General features: G+C 39.4%; 1 protein-coding gene and 1 pseudogene across 2 annotated transcripts; both read right to left on the minus strand.

Moving 5' to 3' along the window:
• Nucleotides 1–2,399: 2,399 nt before the first annotated feature.
• On the minus strand, nt 2,400–9,067 carry LOC115149070 (APC membrane recruitment protein 1). Of its 2 annotated transcripts, none has more exons than XM_029691570.1 (2): nt 8,942–9,067; nt 2,400–8,040 (listed from the first exon to the last, which is right to left on the minus strand). In XM_029691570.1, the coding sequence occupies exons 1-2, from the start codon at nt 9,033–9,035 to the stop codon at nt 4,847–4,849; spliced, it is 3,288 nt and encodes a 1,095-aa protein (XP_029547430.1). In that variant the 5' UTR covers nt 9,036–9,067; the 3' UTR covers nt 2,400–4,846. The 2 variants fall into 2 exon arrangements, with proteins under 2 accessions (XP_029547430.1, XP_029547431.1); XM_029691571.1 differs by having other exon boundaries at nt 2,400–8,143; nt 8,942–9,030.
• A 2,020-nt stretch (nt 9,068–11,087) lies between these two features.
• Nucleotides 11,088–12,645, minus strand: LOC115148244 (ankyrin repeat and SOCS box protein 12-like; annotated as a pseudogene).
• Nucleotides 12,646–13,173: the final 528 nt, after the last annotated feature.

Consider the following 13,173-nt stretch of genomic DNA (forward strand, 5'->3'; position numbering starts at 1 on the left):
GTCCAGTTCACATTTGTATTTCGTTCACTTGTTAATGCTCAAATGTGTTCTATTAAATTAACATCACATAGAGCTTTCAGTCTCTCTATATATATCCACATAGGCCTATACACACACTTATCTAAATCAGGAGCAAAAACAAGAATAGTTCCAGTTTCCTGTCGCAACTCCTGTGGAGACTGCGTGGTTGAGCACAGTAGTTGGCCGCAAAAGGTCTAAGATGATGGCCAGGCAACCTCAAGAGTAACATTTCACATCATCTCAATGTGTTTAAAGGTCAGGGAGCACAAGGAATTACAGAACTCAGGAAAATAGCTCTTCTCTCATGGTTTGCACACAAAAGACAGTCACACATAAATACACAAAGATGAATAACTGTAAGGTAATCATACACAAGCTTTATGGTGTAGCCTACTGAATTGTGGTCAGGGCGTGAGATTTAATTTGATGCATTTCTAAGTATTTTTCCAGTGGCAACACACCGACTTATCTTGAAGTTCCAGGTGTTTTGTCAACACTACCACACTAACTCTAATATACTATTTGTGAAGTAGGCTTCAAACTATTATGCCATGGTACTCAATCTGTTCCCTCTCACTGCAAATCCAGATAACACAATACCTACTGGGCACAGACTGGTTGAATCAACGCTGTTTCAACGTAATTTGTCAAAGTATGGCGATGTGCAATCTAAGTGGAAAATACATTGGATTTGAAAAATTCATTAACGTCAACTTTTGTTTTAAGGGTGAAATTTCAACCACAGGATTATCTCATCATGGTAATCAATTTTCAACAGACAAACCTTGTTGAATTTGTACCTTCAAGACAATGTCAGATCTTCAACAGTATAGCCACCATCAGAAAGAAAGAAATCTGTGCAGCACCACCTACTGGAGAGTATTTCCATCTACAGCTATCCATTCAGCGTCCCATCCAGGGTTCTAAACATGCCCAACCCTGCTAAACGTAGGTATTTATCACTGACTACTACCAATGGGCTATCTTCAGAATGGTCATTGAGAGATCTCTTAATAGGTAAATAGATTCACTGTTGCTACTGAAGTAATTCCAAAGGGTAGGTTAACTAGGTTTAAGAGTACAAATAAAATGTAACCATACCTTATGTCATATCATCAATGATACTATTTAGGCCCATATATAGCATTTGCAAAGTCATCCACAGCTATGGTATTGTTTCAATTCAACCCTGGGTTCAACTAAAAATAGACAATACATATAGGCCTAGGGTTTCGGTTGATTTCACATTTCATCTTCCAAGTTAATAATTAATATGTTGGATTCACGTCTCCATCTCAACCACAGATCAATTGCTATAATAATCTGCACAGAATCTCAAACAGCATTGATCACTTGCACTATGTACTTTAATGTAATCTCAACTGCAATCCAGGTCATTGGGTTGTGCTATTAGATAAAGCACAGTGATAACACATTAAGTTGTATAATAAATACAAAATATCTGACATTGAATTCCCATTTCAACTTTGTTGTGCTTTTAAATGGTTGAATGTGCAGTGATAACACATTTAGATAAAAAACCCAAATCTGGTTGAAAGCAGTGATAACATTGAGAATTCAAAAAACTTCTGGCTGTCTTGAGTGGGTGAATAAAGGTTGAAATCTCACTGATCAACATCTCAACCAATGAAAAAAATGTCCATGTAGAAATGACGTGGTGTTTCCCAGTGGGTAGCCGAGAGTCAATGGTTGTACAGCAAATAGGGAGGAATTTGGAGGCTTGCTCACAACAGATGAGACTGCAAACTGACCTTGATGTCATTTCATTTAGCAAACTATTTCAGCATTAGCAAGCTCCAACCGAAACATCAACTATTATTGGCTGCTAGCGCCATCAAAAGGTCCAGGATTGTATGCTCCTGGATTGTTGAGGTCTCATTTGCTGTTGTAAAGTTATTTGTCCAGCAGAGGGTAGCGTCTCTAGATCTACAGATATATCAGCCTTACTTCTCGTTGACGCCAAACCCATCACTGGTGTGTGTGTGGCCAAAGAGCTCTATTATCATGTAATGTGACGAAAGCGTCAGTTCCAATCCAAGTGCCAAAGCCGTTTAGCAAACTCCAGGCATTTACATTTGTTGGATGATATGAAAATAGAGCTCCTTGGCCATGCACACCAGTGGTGGGTTTGGCATCGAAATGAGAATGCATGAGCAAAAAAAACAACAAAAAAAACATGCCTACTGTAAAATATGGTGGTGGATCTTTGATGTTATGGGGCTATTTTTCCTCCACTGGTCCTGGGGCACTTGTTAAGGTCAACAGCATCAATAACTTTACCCAGTACCTGGATATTTTAGCCAAAAGGCTAAAACTTGGCAACACGTGGATCCTCCAGCAAGACAATAACCCCAATAAATTGTATTTATTTTTTTAATCACAAAGAAATTTTAATTGGCCACAAAAATCAACATTTTGCAATGGCCATTTCAGTCTCCGGACTTGAAAGTGATTGAAAACCTGTGGTTTGAAAAGGGCAGTCCATAAGAGCAATGTATATCAAGGATCTGGAAGTATTCTGTATGGTGGAATGGTCTAAGATACCTCCTAATGTGTTCTCTAACTCATAAAACATTTTACAAAAAACGCTCAGTGACGTTAACCTCACAAGGTGAGGTATTGAAAACAGGGGTATCAAAAATTTGGCCCACCTTGTTAAACAAAATCGCTTTCTCTGAGCGATTGCATTAGTCATTTTTTTTAGCATACAATATAACATAGTATTTTAATTATTTTATAGTAATTTTTTCTCAACTTTATCAAGGGCGTCAATAATTTCAGACCCCACTGTATATGCTACATGTAGGCATAGAAATTTGAACATTTGCTTTCATTCATACCAGCTGCTTCGGCGTGTACGTGACAAATCAAGAAATTGATATACATATACAGTCTATTCCTTATTGTTGAAAAATATACAATTACAGATGTGCCCTTTGTCAATGCCAGTGAGAGCAAAAACATACTAAAGCTCCCATAATTGGTTTTGTCAACATGGGAAAACTCATCTTTGGGCATGAAATTGTCAGATAGCTTACCACAACAAATTCAGTTGTAACAGCTGACAGAAAACAATAACATAGGGAAAATCTAACTTAAAAAGGGGCAATCTGCAGCAGTTACATACATTTGTAGACTTAATGTTCTTGAAGAATAAAACATCAAGATGCCTCATGAGATTACTGCAACTGCCATACCCAATCAGAACACAAAATGTCTTACTCCTTTGTTTGTTGCTATAAGTAAACAAACACTGTATAGCCTAAAATCATGATTAAAACTATAATTTTGATATCATCATTGATACATATTAGGTCTGTTCATGAGTTTGAAAGTGGTTAAATTTCTTCTGCCCTATCCCTCAGCTGTTTACCAGATCAGTGGGGGGTGTCCGCTTTGTTATTGTTGGAACTGCAGATTGCCACTTTAAAGACAAGAATCATGATAAGATGTATTAATGCTCAAAATACAAAAGTTAAACATGTAGCCATGTGCTCAGTAAATACATAAAACTAACTGTAGTTAGGACAGGTCTTACAGATGAAACAGACAATGTAGTGTAGAAAAGAAAGTGCTGAGATGTAGAAACAAATGCAGAGTTGGTCAATGAGTATAATATATCGAAAAGGTCTTACAATAGTATGATAATCAGAGAAATAAGGAACATTTATGATGAATCTACTAAAATCGGCAATAAAAAAAAATATCCCAACCATCCCCTTGTTTTTTGTCTTTTTATCTACAAACAAAACAAATGTATCAAGGATTTAAGTGCAAGGCAGCATTCTATTCTTCATAGTGCTAGACAAAAAAAATGGTAACTGGGGCAATATCCCAAAATGCCAACCAGCATGATACAATTTCACAGACTTTGCCAGCAGACAGTTGAGCTACGATTACCTGGGTAAAATCAATCTATATCAGTTTTCAGCAGATGGATTGGTTGTGAATACAAATTTAACATCACTTTTTAGAATTCTTGCAGAGGTACTACAGAATACAAATCTAAAGAACAAAGCATTACTTTCAGATATCAGATTCTGTCAACCAAAAATAAAACATACAGCGTAACCATTATTTTTTTTAAAGGTACAACTGTTAACTGATGTAAGATTAAATCAATTCAAAATGTAAAACACATTGTAACATACAGTTTACAGCCTACCAACAAAATCAGTTTCACGAAAATGTAAGACATTATCGATGCATTTCCCCCTACATTTGATATCTAAAAAAGGTTAACTGACCTGCTATCCAAATCTGCATGTTGAAGCTGAATCTTATAAATGCATCACAATCTAATACCATCATAATAGTGTACTAGCACAAAGACTGCAGTAAACAGCTTTCTGTAAAGAAAGTCATTAAAAAAAGACTAAAGGCTACCTACAACTTGACAGGGTGAAAATACCATGTAGTTTAACTACCAATATGTGTAATAAAATGTGATGTGCAGCCTAACGCTGGGCTGAGCAAATGCAAGGTATACTCCTGCCTGAACATTTTAATGAAAGATTGCATGGGAGAGTCTGTATTTTGATGACTGTTCACAAGATAACGCAGCATGATAGAACAGCACAGGCTTCCTTATCCATTGCAACACAAATTCTAAGGCTTGTACATCACATTGAAATACAATAGCTTATTAATCAAAACAGCGTATTTGCAATGTGTAATAACGGTAACAGACAATCATTCTATTTTCGGTGATGTAAACGTACTAGATGGTGTCTTTTTGGTGGCACATAGTATGAAAACGTGGGATACAGGCCTATATGCTAACTGTAGAGGATTCCTCCCATTTTTAGGGATTTGCTCCAGACATGTGTTTGTTACATTCAACAGGGCGCACCATTTCCACTGCTTTTCTTCCTTTACTGGTGAAGTCTGGCAGCTGCTCATAGTCCACTGGGCTTACAGGACTCCCAGACTCAGAGCAAAGATGAGGCATTCCATGGGTGATCCCCACTGGCCTAATCTTACTGTGTTGATTATAAGGATGAGAGTCAACAGTCGATGTGTAAAAAAGGGCCTCACCCCCACCACCTGATGCCTTATCTGATCTCCCATAGTGGGCATGAGGTCGACCAGGGGCCTGAGGCCGACAGGATTCTGATTGCAAAGGAAGATGAGATGGCCTATGCAATGGTCCTGTATTCTGAGGGATAGAATTACAGGATGCTCTGTCAGCCAGTTTGCTAGCTGAGATCGGATGAGGTTTACAGTTTGGGACTCGACTAACAGGCTGACTGAATGATACCATGCGTCCGTCTTGGGTTTGATAGAGACTGTGCGTCTGCTCTTTTCTTTTCCCATCTGCTCCTGGGTGGGTTACAGTCCCCTCAGTCTCTGGTTGCCATGACTGCAACATGTTTCTATTGTCCCCGTTTTCTGAAGTGGAAATGTGACCATTATTTTTGCGGTGAAGTGAGGACACCATCTTTGAGACTCTTTCAGTTCTAGGGCATGACGCTAGCGCTGCCCCACTCCCTAAATACATGTCAGTCATCTCTAACTCCAAGCTCTCTGTGTCCAGGGATCTACTCCTCCTATTTAAGGCCAGAGGACTCGGCAGAGGAGCCAGTAGACTCGACTGATGGACTCGTGTAAGGCTAAGGTGACGTGGCAGGCTGGCGATTCCCCAAGTATTACTGAGGAGACTCCGTTCATAGAGGTCAAACATTTGTAAGTCACATTCAGCAAACGCATCCTTTTGCAGGTAGCTTTCTTCAAACACTTCATAAGGCGACGTGATGTCTTCCTCCTCCATTACCATATCCATCTGCTGGTCATATTCCCCCTCATTATCCATGTCCACGACATCAAATGTGACAATGGCAGGGAGGGATTGCATGTTTTGGGAAAAGGGAGAGCCTGACTCAGAGCCTTCCATGCTTTCAGTTGAATTACTATAAAACTGTGACTGTTTCGTAAAGTCCACTAGGGCTTGGGAGAAGCAAATTGCCTGGTCATCCTTCAAGTCATTATTTGTTTCTTTAGAAATATCATGATTTCCTCTTAAGTGGGGGGACTGTGGCTTGTTTTGCTCAGGGCACATTCCTTGTGATTGACATGTTTTTGAGGCAAGGGAGCTAAAAGCTGCATCTGACATTCTCTCACTATTCCCACCATTACAGGCTTTGAAATATCTCTGCTCTATGGCATGCGATCGGTTTTCTTTTTTATTCAAAGCCTCTGGGTTGACCTGGTCCTCTTTCATGGAGGCTTGTGTTTTTGTGTTGACCTTAGAAATGCTTTCCTGGAAGCTATTATCTTGGTGGATCCTCCCTTTGGTGAACAGAGCCTGCTCTTTGGAAAGTTTACACATGCTTTTCAACTCCGCACAGAGAAGGTCCTGCTGGATCAAAGTCAGCCTGTCCTCTTCCATTAGATCTGTTTCAGGAGTGAACATAGCATTTACATCACTACACTGAGCTGGTATTTCTAAAAACTCAAGTGGATCAGGCAGCTTAGATTTTTCAAGAGGTGGACTGATAAGACTGTCATCAGGCTCAAAAAGCTCATACAGAGCGTCGCCACTGTAACTGTCCCTTGGTAGTCTATCCGTCCTGATCTTGTCAACTTTGTCACGTCCGTCTTCATCTTGTCCTGGGGTGGTAGAGTCATAGTAACCCTCATCGCTGTTAGGAACTGACTCTTGATGGTCGCTCTGAGGGGTCATGACATCCGCAGATGTAAGGGTGGTCTCTGTAACTTCAAGATCACCATTGCTGTTGTTGCTGATGTCCATGTTATAGGAGCTAGATGGCTCTTCAGGTGTCATTCTAGGACTTTCACTGTGTTCTAGAAAGTCTGGTTCCTGGCTGTCTGTATAGCACATGTTCTCTGCAGCATCATTTTCCCAGAGGTCGTGGAGATAATCTCCAGCCACCTCATCAGGGGTGGCCATTTCTTCTCCTCCACCCTGGTAGGTAACATAACAGGAACTCCTTTTGCCTGCATTTCGACTCCTTTCCCCCGAGACTGTGCTCTCTGCAATACTGTCATCATCTTGATCAGCTATTATGTCACCACAGCCAGTGAGTGAGTCAAAACTCTTCAGTGATGCCACATCACCATAAAGCAAGCTTATTTGAGATGAGCCAGTAGGCAGCTGGGCGTTCACTGTAGACTCTAGGTTGGTGTTCGGGAGAGAACCAGGTTCAGTGGTTTCATGGAGTGTCTCTTCATGTTTATTTGGGATAACATTCTTTGCTACAATGTCCTTGCCTTTCATCAGTTCCCCTACAAGAGAATCCACACTCCTTTGTTTCACCATGTTGTTCTCAGACACTATGACATCAACATTAATACATTCAGGTGCAATAGTCAAACAATCTTCGACATTTGCCGAAACAGGCACATTGGATTCAGACAAACTGTTCAGGCACTCAGTGTCATTTTGGTCAATCTTAGTCTGGGCAATAGGCACCTCTTTGTTGCAGACATGAGACATTGCAACCATTTCATTTTTTTCTATATCATAATTTCTATTCTTTCTATGACGCCTGATGCTGTTAAAAAGTCCCCTCAAACCCTTTTTCTGCCGGGGGAGGGAGAAGGACTTCTGATCACCAGTAGAGTGACCAAATTCACTACAACAAGTGCTAGGAGTCTGGCTGTGGTACTCAAAATCTCCTGCTGGAACATATCCACTTCCCAGACTGTCCTCCCAACCTGCCTTGCTAAGTCCATCATGCGTTTTACTCTTGCTTACTCCCTTTTTAGAGGCACACTTGTTCTGATTTTTGTTCCTCCCTCCAAAGAAGTTGGGCAAAACACAAATGCTTTTACGTCCTCCAAAGAATCTTAAGGCAGTCCTCTTCAGTTTCCCTGATGGCTGAGGCTCTGGGGGCACAGCATCAAATGTGTCAGATGGAGGCTTTACCTCAGTCTGTGAATCCTGGCCACCCATGACTGTCTGCTCACAGCCAGCAGACAAATGCTTTGTATAACTTGCTGGCTCATTTCCTCCGCAGGGCTCCATGGCAACACAATCTACAGGAAGATGAAATGAACAGAGTGCATGACAGTCATCACCATCAGGTGCAAAGAAGACTGCTGCCAAGCCATCCTACAAAACCATTTGCTTCCATGTTTTCTGAAATGTAGGACAAATGAAGGATTAGGCATATAATGATTAGATTATGTTTTATACACTGGTGGGCCTACATCAAGCACGTTGGAATGGTTTTCTTCACATTAGAAGAAATAACACGTTTGTAGTTAATGATCTGACAAACCTTTCGCAACAGCAGTGTCATGCTATCTGCATAAAAAGTATAAAGCAAGTTGTCCATTATCTAGGTGCAACAGTATGCGCAGATAAATAAACAATAGGACGTGCCAAAACTGTTTTAACTTGGCATAGCTATCAAGTCACCACCTGTTTTGGAAACAAAATCATTAGCTATGTAGGCCTAATTGTTTATTATGCTATGCTACACACTACGCGAGAAAACAGAGAAGCATGACGTTTGTTACCCAAGCAGTCGTCGGGTTAGGACAACAAAGCTTAGCTATGTGTAGCTAATGCCTAACGTTAGCTTGTGTGTGGCCTGTAAATCTGAAGGACGTAAACTAACGTTAACAGCAAATTATCATCTACCTAGCTAATATTCCGAAATTGAGGTGATTGTATTAATCTAGCTAGCTACTTCCAAGAAATAACATTTACTTTCTTGCTACAGTAACTACCATTGTTGGGTAATATACACACTGGCAGCAGAGGTGATAAGCTACGTTAGCTAACTAGTTAGCTAGCCTAAAATACAATAATTCCCTGCAAGCGTCAAACGGTGGCTAGCATTACAACGAGGGAAACGTTCGCCAAATTTTCAAAACACCGTCCCAATAAAAATCGTGTTTAGGCGACGGGGAAAAATATAAATTAACCAACCTTGTTGTTTGGCTGCTACACCCCAGGATAATATACACAATAAATCCGATTCACTTTGTTCAGTCGCGTTAACAGTCTGGAGCCTCTTGTTCATATGCGCATTGAATTCTGGTAGTCGTAGTGACGACGGGGTATGTCTCTCTTTTTAGTTATCGTCCATTGTAAATACTAGAAGAAAAAAAACACGAGAAATGAGAAACTTGTCAGTTGTAAGAAATAATATCTGATACAGTTCGTGAAAATAAAGTAAAAATAAACGACAAAATAATCACAAAACAGAAAAGTAGGGACCTTGCACTCTTCTTGGCCTCCGGATGCTCAAACTAGGATAATTTCTCCAACAAGACATTAATTTCATAATTTGATGGTCAATTTATCTTTCATTTTATAGTTGCGTAGTATCTACCTCAAATACCCCAGTATGCCTGCACATTGTACATTTGTTACTGGCAGACCCTGCATATAGCTTCCTCTCTTATTTCCTATTTCTCGTGTTTTTTTATACATTGAATACTGCACTGTTGAGTAGGGTTTGGAAGTTAAGCGTTTCACTGTACATACTTGAAACGTTGTTAGGTCTACATGGCTATTATCATAGCTCAGTTTAAATTGTATTGTTAGTAGACAACTGGAACGACAGCTACACCATCAATGTAATGTCAATTATGTATATTATTACTTGCATGGTGCACTCCACCAATGAGATATGTATCTATAAATATATATCTCAATGGTGGAATGCACCATGGACATAATAATATACAGGGCCTTCAGGAAGTATTCATACCCCTTGACTTATTCAGCCTGAATTAAACATGAATCAAATAGATTTGTTTCTCACCCATCTACACACAATACCCCATAATAACAAACTAAAAACATGTTTTTAGAAATGTTTGCAAATGTATTGAAAATGAAATAATTTACATAAGTATTCACTCCCCTGAGTTAATACTTTGTAGAAGCATCTTTGGCAGCGATTACAGCTGTGAGTCTTTCTGGGTGTCTCTAAGAGCTTTCCACACCTGGATTGTGCGACATTTGCCCATTATTCTTTTCAAAATTATTCAAGCTCTGTCAAATGGGTTGTTGATCATTGCTAGACAACCTTTTTAAGGTCTTGCCATAGATTTTCAAGTAGATTTAAGTCAAAACTGTAACTTGGCCACAGTCACATTCACTGTCTTCTTAGTAAGCAACTCCATTGTATATTTGGCCCTGTGTTTTAGGTTATTGTCCTGCTGAAAGGTGAATTATTCTCCCAGTGTCTGGTGGAAAGCAGACTGAACCAGGTTTTCCTCCAGGATTTTTCCTGTGCATAGTTCCATTCCATTTCTTGTTTTATCCTGAAAAACTCCCCAGTCCTTAACAATTACAAGGATACCCATAACATGATGCAGCCATCACTATGCTTGAAAGTATGGAGAGTGGTACTCGGTAATGTGTTGAATTGGATTTGCCCAAACATAACACTTTGTATTCAGAACATTCAGTCAATTAGGTTAGTATTGTGGAGGAACTACAATGTTGTTGATCCATTCTTATAGTGAATGGCCTCATAGTGAAATCCCTGAGAGGTTTCCTTCCTCTCCAGCAACTGAGTTAGGAAGGACCACCTGCATCTTTTTAGTGACTGGGTGTATTGATACACCATCCAAAGTGTAATTAATAACTTCACCATGCTCAAAGGGATATTCAATGACTGTTTTATGTTTTTTACCGATCTACCAATAGGTGCCCTTCTTTGCAAGGCAGTGGTAAATCTCCCTGGTCTTTGTGGTTGAATCTGTGTTTGAAATTCAATGCTCGACTGAGGGATCTTACAGATAATTGTGTGAGGGCTACGAAGATGAGGGAGTCATTCAAAAATCATGTTAAACACTATTATTGCACACAGAGTAAGTCTATGCAACTTATTATGTAACTTGTTAAGCACATTTCTACTACTGAACGTATTTATGCTTGCCGTAACAAAGGGTTGAATACTTGACTCAAGACATTTCAGCTTTTGATTGTTGTTTAATTGGTTATTAATTTTAAACATTTCAAAAACAGAATTCCACTTTGACATTATGGGGTATTTTTTGTGTGTAGACCAGTGACCCCAAAAAATCTAAATTTAATTCATTTTAAATTCAGGCTGCAACACAACAAAATGTGGGGGAAAATTAAAGGGGTGTATGCACATAAAGTGTAAAAATAAAATAAATGTTCTGTTGCAAAATTTGTTCAAGCCATTTTAATGGCTGTAATTTTTACAGCACCTTATATTTTATACTTACATTGCAGTCTTTCAAAATGCACATAAATTCAAACAGATGTATATTACACAAATATTCTCTAAAACAAAGGACAAAAATTTGCAACATCACTATGAAATGTTTTGCAAAAAGTAAGCATTATATTTAATGTAGCAAAAGTATAGTGACAGTATATGCTTTCAACAGAGATATATAGCAGTTTTGGGGACTGATTTGTAATGCAAGAAGTTTATCATGCTTGATGGCATTTCCAAATGGTCAATGGACTGGATTTTGTTGATCTTCCTGAGGTATCCTCGGATGGCAAGTCGGCACTGTGATACGAGGGACTTTGGACAACCTAGCAAAGAGAATTGAATTTGAGTTAGTTAATGTGTAATAATCAGGTATTTTTAATTCACAGATTCAAGAGTTTATTCAAATAGCCAAATGCTGCACTGTTGGTAAAGCAGTACAGTACTGTATTGTCAAGTAGCAATTCAATAAAAAAATAAAAATAACCCTAGATGTCAATAAAAACATTAACAGAAATCAATTGGAGAATACTAAGGTTAATCAACAGAATAACTCCATCACCTCTTTCTTGCAGCAGCAGCTCCACAGCCTCATTCTGCTTTGTGGATTTCTCTATGATGAGAGTTGGGAAGTAGACATTTGCACCAAAGTCAATCAAGAGTTGGATGTACTCCACCCCACAGCCCTGTCTGAGGCACATTTCAAGGACAGTCTTGGGCTGCTTGATTTTTCTAAGAAGCTGTGCATCTGTGCAGTTGTAATTTGGATCAGCCCCGTAAGAGAAGCAATACTTTAAAGCAGTCTAGTTAAAGTGTCCATACACAGCAGACAGATAGAGGAGGCCACTAGAAACACTGGCACTTGAAGTAAACAGCAAGACTTTGGACCTGGAGATGACCTCAGCACCATGTTTAAGTAGTTGCATCAGAATCTCAACATCCCCTTCTCTAGCTGAAGTCAAGACAGGGGAGCAGTTGTTATACAAGCTGCCACTGGGGTTAGCACCTGCCCTGAGGAGGGCTAAAACACAGTTCAAGTATTTCCCACAGACAGCTGTGAAGATTGGTGTCTGAGCCTTCACGTCTAGAAAGTCCACCTCCACTCCGTGGGGCAGTAGAACCTGCAGACACCCGAGATGACCTTTAGATGCAGCCATTCGTAAAGGTGTTCCTGGGATACCCCAGCCGCTCCTACAGTTGAGAAAGTTATTGTACTTTTCTTGAGAGACCAGCTCATCAAGGAGTCTTTCATCATTGTTGGACACTACATGATGGAGCAGTTGACTTTCACCCCTGTAGTCCTCCTCTTCTTCTACAACAATTTTTAACTGGATCATATAAATCTGGTTCGAAGCAAGAAAGAAAAACATAATAAATAAGGCTCATGAAATTATGTGCATTTAAAGGCCTTTAAAAGGCTGTTGATGGCTATCTAGTTAAAGTTAGCTAGCAATTTTTTTTATGAGGGAGTACAAGGTGGACATTTTCACCAATTGAAAGTTAGTTATGCTATGCACACATCAATAAATGGAAGAATCTTTAATAATCACTTAATATTAGTCTGTTTGCTCGCAAATGGCTTCTTTAGCAATTTTAGTTATGTTTATAGCTAGCTAGTAGTTGACTTCCTGAATGACAATCCATATTCGATTATTTCGGTGTGCATACGCCGCATTCAAAACAACTGGGAACTCCAAAATTTCCGACTTAATGCCGCGTTCACCTAATAGTCGAGAAATCCTCTCCTAATTTGCTATGAAAATCACTTTGTATCGACGTGCCATGAAAAAGAGACCGAGGTAAAGTTGGTTTTATATTCACACATCCGGACATTCAACAGACACTCAACAAACATTCATCAGACATTCAACAGACATTTGCCAAAAGCCATTGAAAAATGTAAAAATCAATAACTAATTCACTGTTTGTCACAGAATCATCAAGCTAGATATGATTT

Source organism: Salmo trutta, chromosome 15 (assembly GCF_901001165.1).
Source record: "Salmo trutta chromosome 15, fSalTru1.1, whole genome shotgun sequence".
Lineage (NCBI taxonomy): Eukaryota > Metazoa > Chordata > Actinopteri > Salmoniformes > Salmonidae > Salmo > Salmo trutta.

Excerpts from the sequence above, each read along its gene's own strand:
- LOC115149070 (XM_029691570.1), bottom strand. The coding sequence starts at position 9,035 with ATGAACAAGAGGCTCCAGACTGTTAACGCGACTGAACAAAGTGAATCG. Across the intron at positions 8,041-8,941 it reads TGTAGCAGCCAAACAACAAG|ATTGTGTTGCCATGGAGCCC; the intron begins GTTGGTTAATTT and ends ATCTTCCTGTAG.